Below are 12512 nucleotides of genomic sequence, written 5' to 3' on the forward strand. Positions count from 1 at the left end.
GACCGAAAAGTTTCCGGAAATTTTAAATAAAACGCAAAATTCTTAATCTTCATCAATATTTATTTTATCTCCTTCAAAATATGCTCCATTAGAAGCGATACACAAATGCCAACGTTTCTTCCAATCATCAAAACGTTTTTTATAGGCGCTTTCCGGTATGGCTTTGAGTTCCCTCTGCGAATTCTGTTTTACGTCTTCTATGGATTCAAAACGCGTTCCTCTGAGTGGTAATTTGAGGTTGGGAAACAGGAAAAAGTCACACGGTGCAAGATCAGGTGAATACGGTGGCTGTTCGATGGTATTTATTGAATGTTTGGCCTTAAAATCGTTGATAATGTTGAACAAATTGAGGTGAATCGGAACAAGCCGGGCGTTGACACGTCGCATACACAAATTGTCCACCAAAATCAAACGAGCCATCTCACGACCGATGCCTAGCTCTCGTGCTATCTCTCTAACACTCACATGAGGATTTTTGAACACGATTTCCTTTGCCTTTTCAATGTTTTCGTCGGTGGTAGAGGTCGAAGGTCGTCCAGAACGCGGCATGTCTTCGACGATCGTACGACAGTCCTGAAAGGCTTTGTACCACTCATAAACTTGAGTTTTCGATAAAACTGATTCCCCATAAGCCTTTTGTAGCATTCGCAACGATTCTGCACACGAAATTTCGTTCGAAAAACAAAATTTGATGCAAACTCTTTGTTCAAGCACATCCTGGTAAGTGCAAATATTCTAGTGTCATACTAACCATGACCACACACAATAGGGGTATTCAGGCAGCACATTAGTTGCTTAGTAGATTATTGCAACAAAAATTTGCATACAAATAGAAACTAAGCAGAGAATCTACTTTTTCGGAGATTCTCAGATTAGTGAAAATTTGATTAATAGTGCTGCCAGTACCAAGTGTCGGCGCTATGAACATAGGGTGTCTCAAAAAGAAAATTCAAAAATAATAACATAAATTAATAAATAAAATTTAGTAAAACTATAATTTTTAAAGGGATAAAATATAACATATATATAAAATATAAAGATAAAATTGAATATTCTACTTCTTAACACGTTGTAATGTAACAAAAAAATTGTGTAAATTTTAACATGTAATAATAAATAAAATGATATTAAAATTTACAAATATTTGAGTATTTCACTATAAAAATATGTTTCGCTTTTGCTGTTGATACGAATGCTGTCAACGCATTTGCACACAACAAAATAATCAGATTGCGCATTTTAGGTCGTTCACGCAACAGATTATCATCAAAATCATAATATTTTTTTATAAGAAGTTTTTTAATCTATTAAGCAACTAATCTGTTGCCTGGTATGTCATACGAGAGAGGAAAACGTTGTATGACACACAGGTATAATAGTCTGCACCTCTCACCAACATGTTGGCGTGCTCACCAAAATTTTAGTGAGCAGCTCTCGCCAACGTGTTGTGTATGATAGTCTGTCACCCCTAACGATTCATACGTCATTCAAGACCATTTTCACCTTTCAAATTTATTGTAAGCAGGCAGAATATGTAGAATTGTAATATAAATTTAATACGTTTTTTTATTATTTTATTATTAATGTATTTATTATTATTATTTATTATTATTAAAATTGCATTTATAAATTTGTGTTAAATATTTAATTGTATTTTAGTTAAAAAAAATATAAATTTTTAAATAAAATTCTTATAAAAAATTAAAATACAATTAAATATTTTATTTAAGTTACTAAATATTTTATTTAATTTTACCATTTTTCAATTTATAAACGATGATTATTTAAAAAAACATCTAAATATAAACATCTGTAAGGATGGAAATTTACACTAAATTTCCACCTACATAAACGCTACATAAACGTGCACTAAAAACAATAACAACTCGAACTAAAACACAATAATACAACACAGTTTTTTATAAAACAATACACTTTATATATTTATATTTAAACTTGGGAAAAATGGACTCACTGGTAATAAATGTTGCAAATATCTGGAATTAAATAGATTAATTAATATTTAAAATATTTAGTCAAAACAATTTACCAAAACCCAAACCGCTTACAAGCCTTAATAACACCTCAAACTAAGCTGAAATGATATCGAAATGAAATATAAAAATAAAATTAAATAAATGAAAAATAAACTCACCTTATTCATTTGTTAATTATATTTCTTATTTCTATGTTGTAAATTGTTGAATATTTGCAGTTTTAATATTTTATTTTATTGTAACAAACAAAATAAATAAAACCCACCACCGATCGAATGTAGCTTTAAAACACGTTTTGTAAGAATCAAAACAAAGCAGCGTTAACATAAGAAAACAACAACTGCCAAAAATATTCGCCGTAAGAGAAGCTCATAGAGAAGTTAAATGCACAAGCTGAGTATCGCACAAACATGAAATAGAAAATCAGAACGGCAAAAATTAAACAAGAATTACATGAGATCAGCTGTAAATAAAATGATACGCTACGAAAAAGCTCGGTCGAGTGCGTATATAAGATGCGCATTTTTCTTATAGAGTTGACTTGTAAAATATTTACTAAGGCTCATACATCTGGGGATTACAAGTTGAAATTAGCACTAGTTGCACATAGAAGAATTTCGATATAAAGAAATTATTCATACGAAGGAATATATATAATTTAAATATTTCCCTACGATCGGCTGTAGTACGCCTACTGTAAAGAAATAATTTATAATAATATACAAAGGAATATATCCACATCAGGATATATTCATACGAAGGAATATTTTTGAATTTAAATTATTACACTACGATCGGCTGTAGTACGCCTACTGTAAGTGAATAGTTTATAATAATACACCAAGGGATATATCCACATCAGGATATATTCATACGAAGGAATATATTGAATTTAAATTATTACACTACGATCGGCTGTAGTACGCCTACTGTAAGGAAATAATATATAATAATATACAAAGGAATATATCCACATCAGGATATATTCATACGAAGGAATATTTTTGAATTTAAATTATTACACTACGATCGGCTGTAGTACGCCTACTGTAAGTGAATAGTTTATAATAATACACCAAGGGATATATCTACATCAGGATATATTCATACGAAGGAATATCTTGAATTTATAATAATATACAAGGAATATATCCACATCAGGATATATTCATACGAAAGAATACTTTTTGAATTTTAATCATTACACTACGATCGGCTGTCACACGAATACATCAACAGTACCAGGTCTCCACCAGGGCCCTGTTGCACCAACACTTTTCACTTTGCAAAACTTATGAGTGACTTTTTTTTGCAAAGTAAAAGTGAAAAGCGTTGCACCAAAGACTTAATATAATTTACTTTGCACTTTGCAAATAAAAATTTCACTGCAAAGTCTTTGCATAAAATGCAAAGTAAAGCGTTGCACCAAAAAATTAGATCACTTTCATTTTGTATTGGTTTTTGAAAGCATTTCATTTCTGTATGTATACTTGTTTTTTGTTTGTTTGATATTTTGATGCTATGAGTACATGATTTATGCATAGTATGTACTTATCAGTTTAATTTTTGTTTAAAAAAAAAGTTTTTAAAATAATATTATTACAATTTGTAATATTTGTATAATTTTAGTACAATTATATGTTATATATTAATACAAAACACAAAATTTTTGTATGTGATTTCTTTTATTGCCATTGAATCGTAGATAAAGAAGTTGTGTATATCCATAGAGACAATTTTTATGCTTTTAATTTATTTTGCAGTTTAAAAAGTTATAAAAAAAGAATTTATATGTAAAGAGTATGGGTATGAGGTGTTTTAACAACAATTATATTGAAAAACAAAGTTAACAAATATAATAAGTTGCTTTTATATAAAAATATAGTTGAAAATCTGTCATTATTATTTAATTTTAAAATATTATATTATATTAAAATATTGTTTACTTGTCGCTGTGTATTATCCTAATACAAAAGAAACCTACGCATAAAGGGCCTAAATTACTGAATTTATTTAAAACATTTCTCTCAATTTATACAAAATTACCTTAAAACTGAATTAAGTAATTTTACTATCAACGTTAAAATAATATGTTGTCTGTTATCACTAATTTTAGTGGACTGTATTATTTTTAATTACATTTCAAACAAGGTTCAAAAAACGACGGAAGTCCAGGCACTTGTGATTTTTTCTTCTATTGTCTTTAGAAATATATTTTTATTATCATAGTTAGATACGGATAATTAGATATTTAAAAATGTTACAATGTTAGCTATTATAGGATATTTTTACCCATGTTTTTTCTTAGTTCATAATTCGGAGAATTTGAACGATAACAGACTTATAATAATAATAAACTGTTCATTATAATAAATAAGTGTTCATGCTTAAACAATAATTCACATAAAATATTTATATTAAATGCATTATAAATTTTTTTTAGAAACTGAACTCTTTAATTCTCAATTTAAAAGTATTGTCCGGTAATATATCCCTTTAATTATTGCAACTAAATTTATTTCAAAAACAGCAATAATATTTGCTTAAACTAATTTTCTATTTCTATTTTTTTAAAACTATTTTTATTTATTTATTAATGATTTCTTTCATTTTACGCATTGAAAGAAATCACTTTGCAAAATTTGCAAAGTGAATTAATCATTTGCAGTTTTTTTTGTAAAGTTTTGCAGTTTACTTTTGCAAAGCGCAAAGTAAAAAGTGTTGGTGCAACAGAAAGTGCAAAGAAACCAGTTTTTTGTCAAATATTTCACTTTTCTTTTCATACTTTACTTTTCATTGAAAAGTACATTGGTGCAACGCTTTGCATTTTTTGAGTGTTTTCAAAACTTTGCATAACTCAATTCTCAAATTAATGCTTTATGTTCTCAATGAGAGAAAAATGCTCAAAAACTCATAAAAATTTGCGAAGTGAAAAGTGAAAAGTGTTGGTGCAACAGGGCCCAGGACATCCAAAACAATTATTGTACTCCGAAACAATTATTAATCATCCTACTAATATAATTTTTTTTCTTTAACTATTTCATTATTGTATTTTTTTTTTGTATTATAAATTTTTTTATTTATAATAAAGCCTAAATCTTATAAAAAAAAATCACATATTTGAATATTTTGGTTACAATTAAAAATTTATTGTAACGAATCTGGACAGACTGAGTATACCCCAGCAAATAAGCAACGACGCCAAGAAAGGGTCATTACACATCGTTAAATTAAGGATCTTAGCCCAGTAATTAAAAAACGCATAGAAAATTGGTCATAATATTAATTAATTAGTAACCTAAATTTAAGATACAATACATTCAGAGTATATGCTTTTATTTTATTTATATTTACTGATCTTTTCATTTTAACTACTGTACTTAATGACTTTTTTACTTTTTACTATTTAAGCAAAGATATATGAATTTTATAGAGGTAATTTGTATTTTGATTTGTATTTTTGTTACTTTGGGTTATAACTTTTGTTTATATAAATATATTTAATGATAGAAACCAACAGCCCAGCTATATTGCAAAGAATTGTTGGCAGAAACAAACATCAATGCAAATTGGAACATTTTAAAATGCAAAGTTCGCCATCTGAAGAGTACTTTGCAAAAAGCTGATGCATGGATTAATTGAACATGCGCTGGAGCTGAGGATAATGACAATACAACTACTGTGAAAGGTTAACTTAATAATCATTTTAGTGTAGACTTTTTACTACAATAGTTTTAAATTTTTTGTTTATGTGCAGACAAGGTAGTTAAAATATGTCCATATTACGAACAGCTTGTCGACATTTTTTCACCTTTAATGGAAATTGAATTTGTTGTAATGGACACATCGAACACATTGGACTGTACTCTTGATGCAACTGATTTGGAAGAAACCAGTGTTATATTGGATGATGAAACTATCCCCTTTGAAAACAAGGTTAAGTGTACAGCACGTCCTACTTGCATTGATAAGATCAGAGATATGGAAAGTGACCGGTTCAAATTTCGGAAAGAGCAAATACATAAGCTTAGAAATTGAAAAATTCGAGTTGACAAAAGAGATGGAAAAACAAAAATTAGAATCGGAAAGGCAGAAAGTTGAAAATGAGTTCAAACTCAAAAAATTAGAGTTAGAACAAAAAGAAAGAATTAAAGAATATTTTTTTTTTGTATATTTTATATATTATATAATTGTATTCCATTTAAAACTAATTCGATATATTACAAATTTTTAATAATAATATAAACATAAATGATAATCGTGCTGCGTATGTCCCTTTTGAAACATCGCTATGAAGAACTTATTTCAGTTTTAAGTTGTACAAAGATCAATTGGCGCTTTTCTTTCCAGTCTTGTGAATAGTTGAGAGTGTGTCATTAGATTTGAAGCCAAATTGTTTGAATTCGATCTAATACGATTAGCGTATGCGGCAGCGATGCTTTTCGCTTCCTCCTTAACTGGTGGTATATTAAGGAAACGATGAATTTGTGAATTTGTGATGTACCACAGAGCATTCGCTGTCATTCGCAGAGTCTTAGATTGGAATCTTTGTAATATTTCAATATTTCAATTTGAAGCTGTTCCCCACAGTTAAATGCCATATGACCAAACAGGTTTCAAAACACATTTGTGGAGAATGATTTTATTTTCCAGAGTATGAGAGGAGCGTTGGTTGAGCAACCAAGACATATTTCCTAATAGAATACCAAGTGTTTTCCTTTTGTTGAATATGTGCGTTTTCCACGTTAGACCTCTGTCTAGATGAATTTCGAGGTATTTTGAAGCAGTTGACTGTAGTACCACAGTCTTCTTAGTGTGAAAGTGACATGAGATGACTTTGACTCATTTGCTTTTATACGCCAACGCCGAAGCCAAACTGAAATGTCATCGAGACTGGCTTGTAGTATCAAAGAGGCAGTTTTTGGGTTTTTAGATGTAGCCAAGACTGTCGTGTCATCCGCAAATGTCCCAGTGAAGACACCAGTTCTTGCTAGTAAGTCATGCGTAAATATTAAATATAACAGTAGACCTAAGACGCTGTCTTGCGGTACTCCAGCTTTTATGCAGTGAAGTGATGAGATTTATAAAGAAGACCATCATGCCACACGCGATCAAATGCTTGTGAAATATTCAAGAACGCTGGCGAGCAATGTTCCTTTTGGTCAAACGCCAAGTGTATTTTTTCTACTATTCTGTGTACCTGTCCTATTGTGCTGTGATCTTGCCTGAATCCAAATTGATGGTTTGGTATAACTTCATGTAATTGAATTATGGGCAAAAGACGTTTTAAGAATAGTTTTCCGAGTACTTTTGACACAATAGATAGCAGGCTGATTGGACGATATGACCTCACATTCTCGCCTGGTTTACTTGGTTTAAGTATCATTTTGACCTCAGCAACTTTTCATTGAGCAGGGAAGATGCATTTTGTAATAGATGCATTAAATATATGCAATAGGAAGCTTATTCCCTCACTTGGTAATTCTTTAAGAATTTTTGCTGAGACAAGGTGCCTTGCGATCTTGCAAATTCGCGATTTCTGTAACTAGTTCATTTTTTGAAAACTTTATTATTGGAAAATCCATTCGGTGTATTTCATCCAGATATGTTGAAACCTTCTGCTCAGTGTATAGGTCATATATATTATTATGGGGAGTAAACACGTTTTGCAGGTAGAAGCTTTCACATCGGTAGTTTTGGCCCACGTATTATCTTGCTTTCGTAGTGGTTGATTAGTCGGTGAGTCGGCTTGGTGAGTCGGCTCTAAGCTTCGAGGACATGATTGCGTCGTTTGCTCATGGGAATAATGAAGAAGCGATTTAATCTCTTTTGTTATTTTATTTAGGCGACGTTTGTCATCTAGAAAACGTGTTCGTTGCCAGTTTTTTCTTGCCTTCCATTTTTCCCTAATCTTTCTGATAATAACCTGGCTATAGCGTACCTGTTTGCCATTGTATTGTTTATTGAGTGGAGTGGATTCCCATGCTGCATTTTGGACACATCGAGTAAAATATTCAACAGCTTCAATAATCTTTTCCTCATTCTTAGGTGGCATTTTGTTATTCAACATTGACGACAAAATGGTTTTAAAGTGAGTCCAGTTTGTACGTCTGTTACAAAGTTGGCATTTTTGGTTCCTAATCTGCAACTCCATACTTATAATAATAATAACTGGAGAATGATCAGACGAAAGATCTAAATTGCTTTTACATTCTATATGTTTTAGTGAGAGACCTTTAGCGACACAAAAGTCAATAAGGTCTGGAATTTTCTTTTGATCTGTTGGCCAATACGTAGGCTCTCCGGTAGAAAAGACGTTGAGTTTCTAAATACATTTCACGACCTTTTGTTGAAGTAAGGCATGAGCCCCAGAATTTATTCTTTGCGTTATAGTCTCCGCCTGCTATAAAGCGACTTCCTAAAGTTTTGAAAAACTTGATATAAGACTCCTTAAATTATGTTTTGGAGGGCAATATACTGCAGATACTAAGAGCGGGCCATCTGTAATTTCGACTATGGTATTCGTGGCTTGAAACTCTTTTTTTGGCCATATTCGTGAAGTCGGTTCTACAGATGGATGCATGTTTCTTAAAATGGCTTTTAAACTTCTTTCGTATTTTGGCTTAAATGTATAGAACTCAGTGTTTTTATTTTCCAATTGCTTTACAATTTTGGAAAATGTTTCTGAATTTTTTGGTTGAATTTTGACCCGATTTGAAGATATGACCTTAATATCGTATAGACCAGGAACAAATTCATGAAGTATCGCTATCAATGGGTGGATGTTATCAACTTTGTCAACAAATATAGGTGGTGGCTGGGTAATTTTTTCATTTTTTTTTTGGTCTGCATTACAATTGTTTTCATTTTCATCCACAGGAAGTATTTCAAAACGATTATCATTACTTAGCCAGTATGACTCTAACTTAAATATGAATTTTGATGTGAAATATGAAATTGATGTGAAATATAAAAATAAATAATAAAACAGACTTATTAAAAAAAATTAAAAATGTGTACTTTTATGCAAACATCATATTATACAGTGCTTGCCTTTTTAGCTCAGGTGTAAGTGCAGCAATATTATTGCTATCATACTGCGCTTCACTCATTTCGCTATTCTCACTTTCAAATTGTGAAAAATTGCGGTCTTCCAACAGAATATTATGCAACACACAACAAACGAGAATCCAAGAATTGAAGAATTTTTGGCTTTTCTTGTCTTTTATTTTAACTCTTATTTGTTTTAAACTGCAAAACTTTTCTTTAAGTATTCCGAAACAATTTTTAACTCTAACACGGTATTGGCTGTGTCTTTTATTGAATTTGTTTTGTTATTCAATATTCATTAAAGAAGAATTGGTGCGAAATGGCATTATCAAATGTTTAGTCAACTGATACGCAGAGTCACCTGAAATCCATTCTTCTCCAGTAAATAAGCACGCGCTGTTTGTTGCAATATGCGATTTCTTGAATATTTTAGAATCATGGTAGCTTCTTTGATTACCCACTAATGCGTGCATGATACGGAGCTTATGATCACACATAACTTGCAATTTAATGGAATATATTCGTTAACGAGAGAAGTATGCCTAATGGTGTAACGACACGGATTCGTGGTTTAATTTCGCTGAGGTATCACTCAGTCGCGGTCCGGGTCGTCACAATAAATTTGTTTATTGACTGTTTCGAAAGTCAGTAAAAGACCAGGAATACACTGTTTAGAGTAAAGACGCTGTTTATTTTAGTTTAAATAAATGACTTTTATTATACAATTTATGATATTAGGTACAAGTAAAACTTCTAGTCTATGGCATCAAAATGCCATGTGACGGTATAAATTATAATAATAATACAAGGCATCAAAATGCCATGTGGCGTTATAAACTCTAGTAGCACAATAGTTGTAGCTTATAACTATATGAAGATAAGATTCCTAGCTTATGGCATCAAAATACCATGTCGCGTTATAAACTCTATGAATATAAGATTCCTAGCTTATGGCATCATAATGCCATGTGGCGTTATAAACTCTAGTGGTACAAATTTATCTACTCACTTCGGTGTGCTGGCGCTAAGTATACTTTCATACAAAATTCTTGTTTATTTATATGCAATTATTCTTACTTTATTATTTGCACGCGCAACCGCACAAGTGTAATTCCGCGTGCGTAAACAAATAATGAATTTCTTTGCGAGGTAACGGCTGTGCCGTGAGTTTGGCTTGATTTGTGCTGGCTGTGCGTGTGGATGTTCGCTGCTCCGTTGATACTTGTTTGTGATTACAAAAAAAAACGCCTTTGTGTTTTTTTTGTAATCATAAATATATAAATAAATTCTATGCAGACGAAATTACTGCATTGTAAAATTTTATTATAATTGAGAGAATATTCTATAAATAACTTATACCTAGTCTAAATATACTAATTCATTTTTATATGTAAAATTATATTAATAAAATTCAATATATAACTTATACTAATAAAATCCACTTTTATATATAAAATTATATTCATCAATTAATATAAATACAATTTAATATATGTAACTTATACTAATCTAGATATAAAGTATGAGCAATGAGTTGCCTACGCTCAGTCGCACTAGGCCATCGAATGTATGCCGGTAATTTCCTTAAAATTGCTGAAAATACTCTCTGGGTAATTTTAGTCAGAGTGCTACCATTTTCCACTCCAAAAGTTGTCGCGACTTTTCGCACTGATGTACTTTCTCCTGAAGAGCCTAAATGGAATAGTACTATCGCGAGTTGTAGATCCACGGGCAGTTGCATATTAGATCCTGGAGCTTTGAATATTATATCATTTGCAAATATTTCAACAAGACGAGCAAGTTGACTCTTGTTGGCACGTAACATTTGCAAAAATCGTCCTTCGTCAAAACAACATAAAATATTATCCAGCCAATGAATGGATTTCGGCACACTTAGTTCATCCCCTTGTCGAAAAGATGTGATTGTTCTTACATCATCTAGTAGTTCATCCATTCTTTCACCAATGAGAGCATGCCATTGGTAGTAGTGTGCCATGTCTATTAATGGAAAAACTTTGATTTTTGCAACTATAAAGCTTTAAAACACATACCTTCGATAAGTACAAGATCTTTAATAGCTGCATTTATTTTCAAGTCTATAATTTGATTTTTTATACTCTTTTTAGGCATTTTGTGTACAATTGATTTTCAAATTTAAATTGAAGTTTCTTTGTACTGACGACAAAAACAAAGCACAGCTGATTGTAAAAAATAACCAGATAACCTTCGTAAAAGTCTGTTCACGGTGCGCATAGGTTATTTTTCATTATGGTAAAAATTGTAAAGTGTCATAACATTATTTGACAGAATACATATTTAATTTAAATTAAATAAACAAAAAAGATTTTATATATTTTTATTCAAATTATATTTTCCATATGCTATTTACCATCAAAATGTCAACAATTTTGCTTATTTCACTTAACTTCGGCATAATATTGACATTTATATCATAGTCAATTTTGTTTTCATAATAATTCACAAATTCATTAAAACCAGGGTTCATAAAAACACTGTGCTGTGCATAAAAATGCAAAGCACCACGCACAAATGTTGTGCGATTCTAAATAAAATTTCACACCACAAAAGTGGTGTGCGAAAATTTTTCTGCACATCTTAAGTGCACATCTTGTGTGCACAAACAAAACGCACATTTCACACGAATGTGGTGGAGTGAAATAAAACTCGCACACCAATTCGGTGTTTGTGCCGAAGTTATTTCGCACAGCACATTGTGTGTGATGCAGCCAGCTTGCCCTCGCACACAACGTGTGCAGAAAAGAATACGAGGCGCACATTTTGTGTGCAGACTTGAAAATAAAAATGCACCTAAATGTGCGGAGACGAAATGTCTACTGCACATTCGTGTGAAATGATGATTTAATATTACGATGAATAACGAAACAAAATAGTATGGAAGACTGATTTGCATTAGTTTTCGTCTTAAGGCGATATATTTTATTAAAAAAATGGTTTTCTATTTATATTTTAATTTTGAATTTATTATTAGATTTACATTTATTGCTAATATTACTTATTATTTTAAGGTTTATTAATTTAAAACATAGGAATAAAGTTAATTTCACAATGTACTTGTAAACTTTGTTATAATATAAAATTTAAATAGTTTATGATATATGAGTTAAATAGGTAAATGAATTTAATAGAGAAAGAGTATTTGTTTCGAAATGTTATAAGTAAAGAGGATCGGTTCTACGGATCTTATTTTGAAAATATTAAATATACCAATTTTGGACTACTTCATAAAATTTTATTTATCATTTATCTATTTGTGGCCCACCCGTATTATCTTTTTTAAACTGTTGCAAAACTTATTAAACAAATACACCAATACCAATACCTGCTACCTGTTCAAGAAAATATCCTAGTCTTTCGTGTTTTTTAATAAAAGTTAGATACTCTACCTATGTATTAGTAATTGGAAATATTTTTTGGGAATAAAAA

At 30.8% G+C, this 12512-nt stretch overlaps 1 protein-coding gene across 1 annotated transcript; it reads right to left on the bottom strand.

Moving 5' to 3' along the window:
* Window positions 1-10517: 10517 nt before the first annotated feature.
* Window positions 10518-11341, bottom strand: LOC119673151. Its single transcript, XM_038084386.1, has 2 exons — window positions 11099-11341; window positions 10518-11045 (listed from the first exon to the last, which is right to left on the bottom strand). Exons 1-2 carry the CDS (start codon window positions 11175-11177, stop codon window positions 10552-10554), a joined length of 573 nt encoding a protein of 190 aa, XP_037940314.1. The 5' UTR covers window positions 11178-11341; the 3' UTR covers window positions 10518-10551.
* Window positions 11342-12512: the final 1171 nt, after the last annotated feature.

The sequence above is a fragment of the Teleopsis dalmanni genome, chromosome 1, assembly GCF_002237135.1.
Source record: "Teleopsis dalmanni isolate 2A chromosome 1, ASM223713v2, whole genome shotgun sequence".
Taxonomy (NCBI): Eukaryota; Metazoa; Arthropoda; class Insecta; order Diptera; family Diopsidae; genus Teleopsis; species Teleopsis dalmanni.